Source organism: Carassius gibelio, chromosome A13 (assembly GCF_023724105.1).
Source record: "Carassius gibelio isolate Cgi1373 ecotype wild population from Czech Republic chromosome A13, carGib1.2-hapl.c, whole genome shotgun sequence".
NCBI classification, from domain to species: Eukaryota; Metazoa; Chordata; class Actinopteri; order Cypriniformes; family Cyprinidae; genus Carassius; species Carassius gibelio.
Window position 1 is genome coordinate 6,098,756 of NC_068383.1, and position 14,874 is coordinate 6,113,629.

Below are 14,874 nucleotides of genomic sequence, written 5' to 3' on the forward strand. Positions count from 1 at the left end.
AAGTTTAAAATTGACAAGCATATAATATGAATACTGTAGATAGAGTAAATTCTAGCAGTGCCAGTCACCCTCTATGTGCAGTTAACAAATTAAAATTTAAAAACAATACACCATGTATTTATCTTTAAAAATTATTTTTGTGCCAACACTGTTATATTCAAACCTTTAATATTAAGAACTGTAGTCTCATTTCTCAGTTTATGTTTTGCGCCAAAAAATCCTCAAACATATATTCAATGTCATTTTTACTTTTGAAATTAGTTAATGCATCCACACTGAAAATGAGTATGAATTTGTTTAATAATACCCCATTCTTCTGAATGATACTGTCAATATACCATCACTAGGACACGTGACTTGTGCTAATAAGACAGCAGAAAACATGCTAGTTTACGTCATTTATTTCAATGCTTGATTAGTATATTTGTGCTCAAAGAGTTTTCATACTACTGGAGGACTGATCTTTTGAGACTAAGCTGGGTGGGAGAGTATTATACTTGGACTAATGTCTGAACATTCATTAAATGTTCCTGCAGTGCACAAACGAGCCTGGACACAAAAACAGCAGTAAAAGTGATGGACCAGAATAAAAAAAAAAAAGACACCAGAAAATAAAGTGCAAATCAATGCCTGGGCTCTTCACAACCCAGAATTTCCAGAACATCAAACACGAAAAGCTTAAAAGAATATTCAACCCCCAAATCACAGTTTTTTGTATAATTAAATCACCTTCAGCTGTCAGATATCCAATATCCCAAAATGCACCTTTTCATAGACCACAATACCAGGTTTCTTCTTCCATTGTTTTAACAAGTCACAATAAGTTTTCAAGGTAAAATGTTTCTTCAAGCCATTTAATTTGAGGTAAGAGCAACCAGAAATAGACAGTGAAACAAAATCAAAATCTAATGCCCCCATTCATTCAAGTTCTAAAGTTGTCTCTGTTTGCATGTTTTAAGAATACAGCCCCATCAATCATGAAACATGCAAACTGTCCTTCAGTTCAGCACTCAATACAATGAAATTTCAGACACACTGTGATAAAATTCCATAAGTTAATTTAATAAAGGCTAGTTTTCACCCATTTCAACTCAAATGCTGACTATAACTCTGATTCATTCACACTAACCTGTTTGAATTTAACCGAAGACCATGAAAGATATATACCATAAAACCAGTCAAGCTGTACCTTCAGGTTAATCAAATCAATGTTAATGGTTGACTGTAAATCCCACCACAGAATGCTTATTCATAGAAACAAGATTGGCATGAACTCCACAGATAATATTTTATACATAGTCTCTTTTGAAAACTTAAGAGCAGGTGAAGTGAACCTTAAACTTATGATTTAAAAAGCTGATGCATTTATACACATTGTTTTGTGCAAAAAACTGTTCAAAAGGAAAAAAGTGGGATGAAATGTGTACACTGTTGATGTTTTCTTGACATATTTTGTGAGATTCACCAATATATATATATATATATATATATATATATATATATATATATATATATATATATATATATATATATATATATATATATATATATATATATATATATATATATATATATATATATATATATATATGGGACGGTTTCATTGCTTTATAATTAAAAGTAAAAACAGAATGTTGAAATGCTGATGACTAAATTAAACCGGGAGAGCTGGAGAGTGAAGGGGTGCATCAGTGTGTGTGTGTGTGTCACTGCATGTCTATGTTCCACACACACAAACACACACACACACAGACAGGAAGTGTGGTAAAGGTGCTTATTGCACTGTAGTGACAGCCTCATGAATGGACTCGGCCACATAGTCGATGTTCTTGGTGGTGAGTCCACACATGTTGATGCGCCCACTCGCCATCAGATAAATGTGCTTCTCTTTCACCATGTACTCCACCTGCTTAGCTGTAAAACAGAAAACAACATTTGAAACACACACTGCATTAATTAACAAAATATCAAAGTGCCAGCTTTTAACTATTTCCATAGTACAAGCTTTTAACTATTTTCTCAGATCTATTTTCACAATTACACTTCTAGCTATCTTCTCAGTACTAACTCTGAACTATTTTCTAAGTATTAGCATTAACTATTACTCTCACTTTTAAAGCCTATAACCTAAAAGGCTTTAAATAAAGATTTGAAAGCATAGCAACTATTTATCTTCAGCTGCAGTAATGTGTAAGGAAAAGTAGCTAAAGCATTCGTGACTGCCGTGTTAGAACAGATGTTTCCAGTGGTGAGACGCTCGGATGAACGAAGTGTGAAAGCGCTAGAAGGAGATGCTTACGGTTGAGTCCGGTGAAGCTGAACATGCCGATCTGTTCAGTGATGTGCTCCCAGGTTCCTGGAGTTCCCAGTGCTTTGAGTTTCTCCTTCAGCTGAGCACGCATAAGCAGGACCCTGTCTGCCATGGTCTTCACATTGTCCTTCCTGTAGAAAGATGGAAAACTGGCAGACTAGTAACAAACCTTAAACAAAGCATACATATACACTGGTGAATCTCACAAAATACGTCAAGAACACATCTACAAGTGTAGGTCACATTTTAACCCACATTTCTTTCCTTTTGCACAGTTTTTTGCACAAAACAATGTGTATAAATGCATCCGCTTTTATTTTAAATCATCATAAGTTTAAGGCAGTACACTAAACACTATAAACAGTTTACAATTTAATATATAATTGATCTTTTGCATCACAGTGATGAAATAGAGATTCGTTTTTTAACACACTAATGAGAATTTGTGGAAAATGGACATCATCATATGCATCAATGTTTCGTTGTTGAACCAAAATCATGAAATTAGATGAATTTGAACTGCATTTACCATTCAGCGAAGAGTTCAGGGGTGTTGAGTACGATGGCAACCAGACGTGCACCCTGGGACGGAGGGTTGGACCAGGTGATTCGAGCAATCTTCTCCATCTGAGACAGTACACGGTTCAAATTGTCTTGGTCTTTGGCTAAAACAGTCAGGTTCCCCACTCTCTCATCTGTGGAGTCAGATTATTCTTTACAATCAAATGGTTCGTAACAAGGACACAGTACAAGGCATTAAAATGAAATCTCTAACAACTAACATAAACTCCGCTGGGACCACTTACTGTACAGACCGAAGTTCTTTGAGAACGACTGGGCACAGAACAATTCAAAACCCTGTGACACAAAGTAGCGGACAGCCCAGGCGTCCTTATCTAAATTTCCTGAGGCGAAACCCTGATAGGCCGAATCAAAGAAGGCAAACAGACTCTTTCGCTGAAGAGAGAGTTGAGAGAAGAAAAAAGCCAGATAACAACATCTCTGCCATACAAAAATGCACTTAGAGCTCCACTGATGAACTTTACAGTAACATTCTGTGCCCTGTATAACTCCTAACTAAAATTCTGATACATGTTGGCTTTAGATAATTATGCAACAGTTAACTCACTGTTTATAAAACTGCAAAGGGTTTAAACTTAGACAACAGTAGGTTGTAATTGCACATTGTGCTTAAATGCCTTATTACATGTAATTAGGATCTATTTTTTTTCATCAAGGGATTCAATGTTCTAATCTTAGTCAGCTGATGTGGGGGAGGTTGTGATGGTCTCACCTTCATGACATCAGCGATCTTCTTCCACTGGTCCTGGGTGGGATCTGTGCCGGTGGGGTTGTGAGCGCAGGCATGCAGCACAAAGATGGAGTGATCAGGTGCACTCTGACAGGAAAGACATGGTGTCAAATGGACTATATATATATAAAGCAGAGGTGTTAACATTTATTTCAAAGGGCCAAAAATCAAACAAGGTTTTTTTTTTAATGGGCCCAGCAGAAAAAAATTAAATAAAAAAATCTTTCAAGCTCAACACTTGTTTTTGTGCACAATCAAAGATTTTTAGATAACATTTATCACTGATAAATATGTAACTACGAAGAGCTTATTTCATTTAGAAATCGCTACTAACCTCGAGGTCACCCAGAAAACCTTCCAGATCGAGTCCACGCTTCCCTGCATCCCAATATTTGTATGGACGGATGTCCTCAAATCCAGCGTTAGAGAAAACAGCATTGTGGTTCTCTAGAATAAAGACCACAAACTGAACTGAACATTTTTAGCATTTGACATAATATATATAGAAGTGAATTATTGAACTTAAGGTCAGCATGAGAATAGTTAAGCTCTTTTGAGGCAAAATTTGTACATATTTTATACTGTAGTCAATTAAATATTAGAAAGACATTTTTTTACAGTATTTCCTAGTGTAATTCGATCTTATGCTCACCCCATGTTGGCGCAGACACATAAACTGGAGTTTTTGTGTTGTCGGTTCCATTGTACCAACGGCGAAGAAACTCGGCTCCGATCTTCAGAGCACCAGTGCCACCTAAACACTGCACAGCTCCAACCTGCAACACAAAAAAACAGTAACAAAAACCTCTACATTATAATGATAGCCAACCAGTTCAAAATGTGTTAACAAGGTCTAAAATAAACGTTTTGCTAAATCCAAAAATGGAATGATTTCTGTAGGATCATGTGACACTGAAGACTGGAGTTATGATGCTGAAAATTCTGCTGTGCATCATCAATTTTTTTTTATTTTTTATAAATAAATAAAAACTGTTTTTGATATAGATGATCAAAACAGGATTTTAAGCATCTCATCTGACCCGATTGTCCTTGATGGCAGGACTGTCTTCACCCAGAGCGATCTTAGATGCACTGGAGCGAAACTCTGGCAGGCCTAGAATAGGCAGGTACTCGTGGTTCAAACTATGGTCATCAGCGATCATCTTCTCCACTTTTCTCACCACGGGGAGAACCCAGGGCTGGCATTCATCAGTCCTGTAGGCTAAGGAGAGGAGGAGGATGAACATTTAAACCAGACTACAAAATACAAAGGCAAAATTCTGATTTGTACACTACCACTCAAAAGTTTGGTGCAAATAATTTTTAAGAAATGTATATATTTTTTTAACTAACTAAATTTTGAATTTTCTACTCATCAAAAAAATTGCCGAAAATATAATGTCACACTGAAGACTGGAGTAATGGCTGCTGAAAATGTAGCCTTTTAACATATATCTAAATAAAATTAAGTTATTTCAAATTGTAATATTTCATAAACTGTTTTTCCTATATCTTTAATAAAAAAATAAATGCAGCCTTGATGAACATGACAGACTTCTTAAAAAAAAAAAAAAAAAAAAAAGTTAAGTCACTTCCATTTGTATAGTGCTTTATGCAATACTGGTTATGTCAAAGCAGCTATACAGTGTTTCTAAGCTTTACAGTTTGTCAGAAATGCAAAAACACAATCACAGAGTCACACCCCAAACTTTTGAATAGCGTACATTACAGCTTCCTGAATTCCTATCTACTCAACTTCTGTTATGTGGAATTGTTCCTTTTTATCAGGGCTGTCAATGATCAGGATTCATCTGTGATCTTTTCCCCAAGAGCAAAATTAGCTTATTCGACACTAAACGTGTACTGCTCATATCCGAATGCATTACAAGTAGTGATCGACCGATGTATCTGTTTACCGATATTTTTCCCGATATTTAAGCATTTTTCCATAATCGGGTATCGGTTTTGTAATATCGGATTCGCCGATTTACGGCGCCATCTTGTGGCCGTTTTGAGATTTCCGCCATTGCAGCCCGGGTGTCTGAGGAGATCAGTCAACAACAACTCAGTGGACAGGTAAATATATGATCTACTTGGTTTGCTTTAATTAATCAACTTTATTTAACATAACAGACATGCACAAATGAGATCTGAGACATAAATTCCTGATATAGTTAATTTATGCAGCTTGTTTCTAAACAATTGAGACGAACTCATTGAGTCACGTAGAGTAATTCATCATGTCCTGCCCCAATAAAGACGTATCTTTACATGAATTAAATAAAACAGACATGAATGAGTGCATGTTGAAAATAAAAGCGTTGAATTTAATTCTCTATCTGTTGTATTTGCTCAGCAGCATTAGTCTAGAAGAGAAAGTTTGTTCATATTGCTTAGCAACTGACGGATGATCTGGAGGCTTAAGCACGGCGACTGAATGAAACTTTTGACAAGATTATCTTGTTTAAACACCCTAGATTATATTATCATTTACTACATAACAATTATTTCGCTAATACACATATAAATATAGCCTACCGCTTTGTGGAAATTAATTATTATCTCCATGCGCGATCGCAGTTGATTAAGTTATAGTCAAACAGCACTTTGTCAGTTGGCATTTCATGATTTAACGTTAGATTAAATTTAGATCATAAAATGCCAACTGACAAGTGCTGTTTAACTTTATATAGTCTCGGGAAAAAAAGTTCGTTCATATTGCTCAGCACCTGACTGGGTTGATGATCAGGAAGCCTCAAGCAATGCCACTGAATGAAACTTTTGACAAGATTATCTTGTTTAAACACCCTAGATTATATTATCATTTACTACATAACAATTATTTCGCTAATACACATATAGGCTACATATACCGCTTTGTGGAAATTAATTATTTATTATCTCCATGCGCGATCGCGGTTGATTAAATTATAGTCAAACAGCACTTTGTCATTTGGCATTTCATGAACTAACGTTAGATTGAATCTAGATCATAAAATGCCAACTGACAAGTGCTGTTTAACTTTATATAGTCTCGGGAAAAAAAGTTCGTTCATATTTCTCAGCACCTGACTGGGTTGATGATCAGGAAGCCTCAAGCAAGGCCACTGCATGACATTTTTGAAGGAAGCAGGCTTACAGGGCAGAATGCTGAAAGACTCTGTTTTCTACACTAAAACCTAGTTCTGCTTAGCTGGGAGTAAATGGCTATGCACTCCTAAATAGCCCTCCCGCCCCCACCAATATGTTAGAATCATTTTTGTGCTTTATTTTTTTACCTGTTTTTATTTTTTTACCTCATCAAAGCTTTTATTTTAAAACAAAGACACTTAGTAACAGTGCGCTTAAATTTTTTGGACTCAGACCCCTCTATTTATTTGTGTATAAATATAATGTTTTTTTTTTTTGTATGCAAGGGGGGAGTGATTGTTATAAATAAAATGTTTTTTTTTCAGCTCATTTGTTTTGTAATAATTGTCAGAAACAGAAGTATAACAGTAAATAAATATCGGTTCTGCATATCGGTTATCGGGTACATAAACATACAAATAATCGGTATCGGTATCGGTTATAAAAAACCAATATCGGTCGATCACTAATTACAAGAATGAACAATTCTACACAAATACAGAACAAAACGTATCCAAAGAAACTCGGTCCTGTACATAAACTGGTCAAGTTGTGGAATCAAAAGATTTCGAAGCAGAGCAATGATTTTAATAAATCTGAATGTCTGAATGCATCAAATATTAGAACAATGCGCAATTTATGGTGCAACATATATGGTTTAGCATAATTATGAGCCTTTAAGCAAAAATATATTAGAAAAGAAGCATATTCTGAAGCATGTTGTTGTCACATTCTGCAGAAGCATGGCAAGCTGTAGTTAGAGACAGTAAATGTCTTTAGAAGGCATATGAAATCAGTGTTCTGGGTTGTTCAAGAGGGATAATCGTTTCAATCTGAAGAAAAGACCACAGGCCAGGGGGAGGTGTTTAAAAACAGTCCACACAATCATGACTCAGGGAAATTTAGAGATGAGACTTTCAGCTTTTGCTCATGTCTCAGAACCTCAGGAGTCATGGTGTCAGTAGGGTTTCAGGAATAGAAGAAGATAAAGATGATCCTCCGAAGGTTTCGCTCTCTGAGGAATCAGGAATGACTACAGATGACACGTGACGACTGCTTCTGCAAAATAATACTGTTGACATTACACAAGCTATTCATCCCCAGCTAACAGCACTGCACAAGGGCCTGGTCTCTGATAGAAACAACCAGTGCCGGGAGAGCAACTTTATCCTTCAGTATATTTAGCTCCTAGATGCCTCTGGATCTAAATGCGATGTCCTTAGTTTAATGTCAGAGTTTAAGTTCATTCTTTATTATACATTGACTATATTTTAGAGTTATTAAAGAAGCATACATGTGAACTCTTTAAATACTGCTCAAAAGCATCCCAGGATATAGCTCAAAACTGTGCAGAACTACTTTGAAAAAGGTCAGACATAATATGATTTGTTAACATTTTAACATTAATATTTTAATGACTTGACTATCTATCAGAACCAATTACAAAAATTTGAGCACTATTCTTTAAGTGTGTCCAAACACACACATACATTATATATAAGTATATATAATGCACACACATCAAATATTTTTAAACTGTGCATTTAATGCGTTTTAAACATTATTAAAAGAGTTCAAGTGTCAGACTCAGACGTCTATATTCGCTTACAAAAGCAATTACAAGAATGTAAGCTTCAAGGGGAAAAAAACTTAATTCAATGTGTGCATGATTTGCATATAGTCTAAAGCGATTTAAGTGCAGTACGTTAGTATACAATAGTTTAATTTCAAATTATAACCTACATGAAGAATCTCATGTTACTGGTGATGTTTTTAGATTTGAGAAAACTAACGGCTAATCTGTAATAAGGTGCTGTGGTCACCACCATATATTATTATTATTTTTTAAACAGACATGTTTAAATGCAATGAGTAATGCTATAGTAAAGCATAGCAGACACAAGTGATCGATTCTTATTATCGATAAGAGGCCTACTGTTGTCATAGAAAGAGAATACCTGTGTGTACATGGCTAAAGCATGCATAAACTGACAAACGCTGACATTCATATTTATATAACGTTACTGTGATATGAAAATACGTGTGCATCTCTCACCTCCGACTCCCAGGTTCACCTTGCTGGGATTCTGATCTTCACGGAAATCTGCTGTCAGTTTAAACACTGCGACAGGAGCAGCCTGTGGGACTTCACCAAATATCGACATGATATTACGTTAATATTTCTACAAATTACGAGCAAGGACAGGGAGAGTGATACGCAAGTACCGGTGTGATGAGACAGACACACTTTAACCTTCAGATGTGAGATTTGAGCAATGGAGGACAGGCGTGTCTAAACTAACCAATAGAAACCCAGAAGTATATGTTCGACACGAAGATTACCCAATCATCTTTTAGAACAAAAACGTCAAGCCGCTGCGTCATCAAAGAACGCGCTCGACGGCACTGCGGGGACAAATGGCAACGCGAACGTGTAAGAGCGACGTGCCTTCTGACCAATGAGAAAGAAGAGTGGGCGGGCTATGTTTGCTTCAATGGGCAGCGTTGTTTTCATTCACACCCACACAGCTGATCTGAGTTCCATACACAGTTATCTGGATCATGTTGTGTAATTTATGGGTGTTATGTGCGTTTATGAAAACAAAGATTTCATAATATCCTACTTAGTTCAATTTAATGATGATAGTAAAACTCAAGCTACTTTCACCTTACACCAGATGTCAACCTAAAACACTACTGAATTTGATGTCAGTAAATCAGTAAATTACAAGACGATCAATTTATTTGTAAAAGAACACTGATAGCAAGTTTCGTCGAGGAAATAAAGCACTTGTTTTGGATATACTTAACAAAATGTAATTAATTAATTAATTAATAACAAAACTATAACACACACACACACACACAGATACAGTTCCTACATTTTTGAGAAGAAAAAATAAATACATTCGTATGTTTCTTAAGTCATGTCCCTGTGAGGCCACAAGGTGGCGGTCTAAGCTTTCGATACTGTCTCACACCTAAACACTTGAGATCTGTTTTAAGGTTTCTAATGGAATCATAATTCAAGGCCCAAGAGGGAAAAAGGAAATATGAGCTGTTCTGTTAGTGGTATTTATATCATGAAGGTCTCTGAAAATGTATGTTCAGGCAACATGTGATCTCTTGTTCATTATCTTACCACTTTTCCATTGTCTCTTTCAATAATAATACTTTATCTGAAGTTAGCTATCATAAACTTTTAATTAAAAAAAGAAGGTTTATATTTACTTATTGATCATGTGCTTTTAAAGGATATATTTTATTATAAGGATACTGCTGGAAAGCCACTCAACGCCTATATTGTCCATCCTAAAATTGTAGATTTTTGTCAGTTTAAGAGATTATGCTTTCACTTCTCTTGACCTGCTATTAGTGGAAGATATGAACCTGAAAAAGATACGAAACTGCCATCTCCCACTTAGACAGAGTGGCAGCACCATCAGATAGCTTATCAACCTCAAATCACCTGCACAGCCCAGACCTGTATTTCAAGTACTGTGATTGCTTTGTTTGAGAAAGTGAGCAAATGATTTAATAACCTGCAAAATCCTAAGATTTTAATTAACAATTCATGTGGAAAGCATTTTTCTACTTCTCTTGAAAATAAAGGTTACAAAAGGGGGTTTTCATAATAATACCATTTTTTTTTTCTAGTTTCTAGTTTAAAGAACATTTTAATAATCTAAAGAACATCCACTCTTTAAAATGAAAGCTCTTTATTGGCATATATGGTTCCATGAAAAACTTAAACATCTATGGAAACTTTCCACTGAACAAAAGGTTCTTCATAGTGGAAAGGTGGTTTTGAAATTAATAAAATGTTCTTCACACCAAGAAGAAAAAAAAAAGGTATTTTAAGAACTGTTAACTAAATGTCCTTTGAGGAACCAACATAGTTATTCTATGGAATCACTATTAAAGTGTTTATTCTATGGATCACTCCAAACCTATACCTCTCAGTATGATCGTATGCCCTCACAACCCCCAGGAGATATGGAGGAGTAACTTCTACACCTGCAGCATGGCCTCCGTCTCCATCTCTCAATCCCATACAGAAGATGTTTGCATTCTTTGCCCGTCAGTAAGGGTAGCTTACCTGTGTGTTAACTGTCAGCTTGGTAATTATGGGATTTGAAGCTTCCAGCACAAGGTTTGTTGGCCTGGGGACAGACAGAGAGAGGCTGAGAGAAGAGTGGAGAGCACAGAAGCACATGACACAAGTGCCTCCTGGGGAATCGTTTGCAGCTTCTGTCAGCTAATACCATATCAAAGAGCATTCATTAGAGACCCGCCTCAACAAATACGAAAACATTGGAACATTATAAGTTTGCAATAACATCAACAAACATCTGAAATGCACATTCAACACTGCATTATAATCAGCTTCATTCTGACAAAACAGTGTTCAAAAGCTAGACTTCAAAAACATGCATGGACCATGACGGAAAGTCGGCAGCTCATAGCAAACATGTACACAGAGCGACATTCCAGTGCAGGACCTTCTTGTGTTGTTCACGTGTTACATTAGCCTCCCTGCTAAGGGTCAGCGCACTTCACTGAGTGAGGGCCTTTTCTAAACTCCATGTTGGTTATTTTGTGTACTGTTGCTAGTTTCAACCATTCTGTTTGATGGACTTGACTAAAAGACCACCATGTTTTCCCTTCACTGCATTCTGAGCTTGAGGACCCGAGACGTTCCAAAGAGAGCAGCTATAGGTGGAGCTCAGAAAGTAGGTTAAATATCATGAGTAACTTTTTAAGAAAAGAGAGAAGAAAGAAACGGGAGAAAAATAAATGTTGTAGGAGACAACTCTTAAAGATACAGAGTGGGCATGAGGGACATGCTGGTAAGATATATGCTGTAGTTGGAGAAATGGGCAAAAATGTCCAAAAACATATTTCATTTGACATCTCTGAAATTCATCATATCTCAGCAAGAATGTAATAGTTTCTATGTTCACCTTTGTCCCTATGGCCATTTTAACGTTATTTTATTTTCAGATGCTATTTATTATAAAAATGTATTACTAATATTATTTTAATTTAATTTTTAAGTTTAAAAAATCTATATATTTTAAGATCATATATTTACATCAATTCAAAAGCTTAAATGTTTATTTATATTTTATTTTATTTCATTTAATGTTTATTTTATTTCAAGTAAAGGAAATATTAATCACACTAGTTTAATTCTTTCCATCACATTTCCATTTTTTTCGGTGTGAAGTGACATTTTAAACGTTTTAGAAATAAAATTGGTAACTCATTGTTTTTGGTAATTTCATAGCTAACTATCGTGTATCCTAAACAGATGATGGTTATGCAGAATAGAATATTCATAAGTGATATTTACCTTGATTTTTCGCCTCTAGTTTCAGAATTTCAACCACAGAGAATTTTATTTCGTAACTACTCTAACAATAAAAATATTTTTATTGGGGACAAAATTGTTGGTTGTTTGAATATCAACTTTTGAGACATTTGTTGAAATTTGTGCAAATATTTGTACATATAATAATTAACATATTATTTTATAGTTTAAGATGAAATGTTTGAGTTTGTGACAAGAGTAAATCACTAAAATCTCCACATGAAGGACATCTGAATGTCTAAGACATTTCATAGATATTGTAAACTTGATCTTCATTAAACAAAAAGTTTCAAAAACGTAACCCTTGGGACATAAACACTGAAGAAATAACCGTCGACTTAAGAATCAACCAAATCTGAACTAATCTGAACGCTGAGAAGAATGTCTATGGTGGTTACGGCCCTGTATGTCAATATGGATGAAAATATGATGCATAAGTGCTGTTAAGCGTGATTAAAGTGCCATTACTCATTGAAAGACTAATCCATAATAGTTCTGTACAAACAGAACAAGTCACACCCTACGAATACATTTACTTGTATGACTTTCATAGTAGCAAAACACAGATATGTGTGCGCCTGTCTACAAATTGAACAGATGTTCCTTTTCTTCCAATTTTGACCTTGACTACTTTTCGATCTGACCCTTTTAAACAATGGGAGGAAGTGCAACCTCATGTCTACAAGTCTGCTGCCACCAATTGGTTTACGTCTTATTGAAAGAACAAATAAACATACACGAAAAGGACCGTACAAACACCGTCTTAATTCATACCTCACCACAAACATGTCATAATGGCAGCAGAATCATAGCTGATACATACAGCTGTCCGCAATTAGCCTTTATTTACTTCAGTCACCAGATTCAGAGCCTTTGTATGAATGCTGGGATTGTCACTCATAAAAATATATGGAACACAACAAACTGCGTCTCTTTGCCATGATTTGCCATGGTTGTGAAACCACACAAATTATGCTTGTTTGAATTAGCAGTTCTGACAAATGTGTCATCGCACAAATATTTGCAAAGCAGATTTGACAAGAAACCGCATCTTTATGGTCTCAGAGATTATAAATGTAGCACACTAATACTTCTGATTTTTCAGCAATAAATAGTAAAGTCACGGCGATGAAAGAAATCCATCGCAATCACAGAGCCTGACAACTTGGAAGACTACAAGTTCCTACATGTCTGCTATGAATACTTCTGAGAATTTTTCTTTTCGTCCTACACTGTCATACTGCCATTTTTTCCACTTAAGAAGCCAAGAAAATAAAAGCCATTACCAGTAATAAATCGGATCTCAACAAGTATTTTTGACATTAACATGTTAAGAAAGACAGTATAATAACTCATTATAATCAGAGTTTCAAAATAGCTGAATAATAAAACGTCTTATTATTTAATGTGTCTTCTAACAGCAAAAATCATCACAAATATATTTAGGAATTTCTTTTTTTTTTTTTTTTGGACAAAATTCTGTTGTGGAAATGACATTTGAACAATTTTTGGAATAAAAAAAAACTAAAATAAAAAAAAATTCTAACCATCAGCATTCAAAATAAACACAAACAGATTATATATTCACTTCTGAATGCATATTCTGACCAAAATATTTCTCAATTTGGTAACCAAGTACACTAAGCAAAAATGTTGGTTGTTGTGGAAATGACACCACAACTGTTCATCACAATCGTCAATTGATCAACTAGCCCTGCTTGCACAAACCAAGGGATTCCCAGGACTGCAATCTCAGGGGCCGCACACAACTTGTCTGTTTCCCAACTGAAACGAGCCGTTCCAAACCCAAGGAAAATGTAGGAGCAGAAACGAGCTTCCTTTTTATTTACAGCTGCGACGGCGAATGAATGGGATCTCATGCTCGAATAGAAACAAATTGTCAGTTTGATGGGAGACGCCACACTGGCTGCTCTGAGTAACACAGGCTCCCTGCTCGCAACATGTTTATCCAGTGGAAGGTCATGTGGTGTGCATCCCCAAATGAACAACATATAAATCTGAATAAAATTAATTGTATTATTGTTTGAATGACAATCTTTGTAAACTGTGCACATACCAGCGGTCAGATGAACTTGAAGCAACCTTTCCTTTTATTTTTGCCTCTCTGGCATGGCCCAGGGAATGTTTAGACAAAAAAAAAAAAAGAGAGGAAATCTAGCCGTTCACATCCCACTCGAAGACTTTGTGTAGCTACTCTGATTCTTAATCACTCCTGTCGAATATTTAGGTTTCGGCCTTCCTCTCTCACCACATGACACAGTGTAGGTCACACACATTACAGGCTAAACGCTCGGTAATTTGTGCACATGTATACAAACACACACCTGCAGGGTTAAGGCCATGAGAGAAAATACAGCTGTCTAATTTATTAGTCCCAGGAGGCTGTGTGGATTTCTCCTGGCCTGACTTCCGTCATCGGGCTTCCAGACCAGACCTCCCTAACTCAGAGCTCTGGTGTGACAGGGAATGTCTGGTGCTGCAGTGCCTCGCCTCCCTCCTTTCCTCCCCGTCTGCGGCAGAAACGGGGAAGGCTATCAGTCATACAGCTGGGTCAAATGCACAATGGTTCCAGGCGAGGTTTCAAGGCCTGGCGCAGCACACGGCCTGAAACCAGGAGCTGATAAGACTCACCTTCCGGGACCTAACAGGATCTGCACCTCTTCAGATACGCGTTGTGTGTATATGGAAGGTTTTCTGGGACTGCTGAGAATCGTGTGAGCAAATGTC

The 14,874-nt window shown here is 36.2% G+C and overlaps 1 protein-coding gene across 1 annotated transcript; it reads right to left on the reverse strand.

Annotated features, from left to right (window-relative positions):
- Positions 1 to 1,532: 1,532 nt before the first annotated feature.
- On the reverse strand, positions 1,533 to 9,037 carry LOC128025968 (aspartate aminotransferase, cytoplasmic-like). The gene is made up of 9 exons (XM_052612613.1): positions 8,809 to 9,037; positions 4,664 to 4,845; positions 4,276 to 4,399; positions 3,958 to 4,070; positions 3,606 to 3,710; positions 3,118 to 3,268; positions 2,841 to 3,006; positions 2,300 to 2,442; positions 1,533 to 1,914 (listed from the first exon to the last, which is right to left on the reverse strand). Exons 1-9 carry the CDS (start codon positions 8,915 to 8,917, stop codon positions 1,775 to 1,777), a joined length of 1,233 nt encoding a protein of 410 aa, XP_052468573.1. The 5' UTR covers positions 8,918 to 9,037; the 3' UTR covers positions 1,533 to 1,774.
- Between the last annotated feature and the right edge of the window lie 5,837 nt (positions 9,038 to 14,874).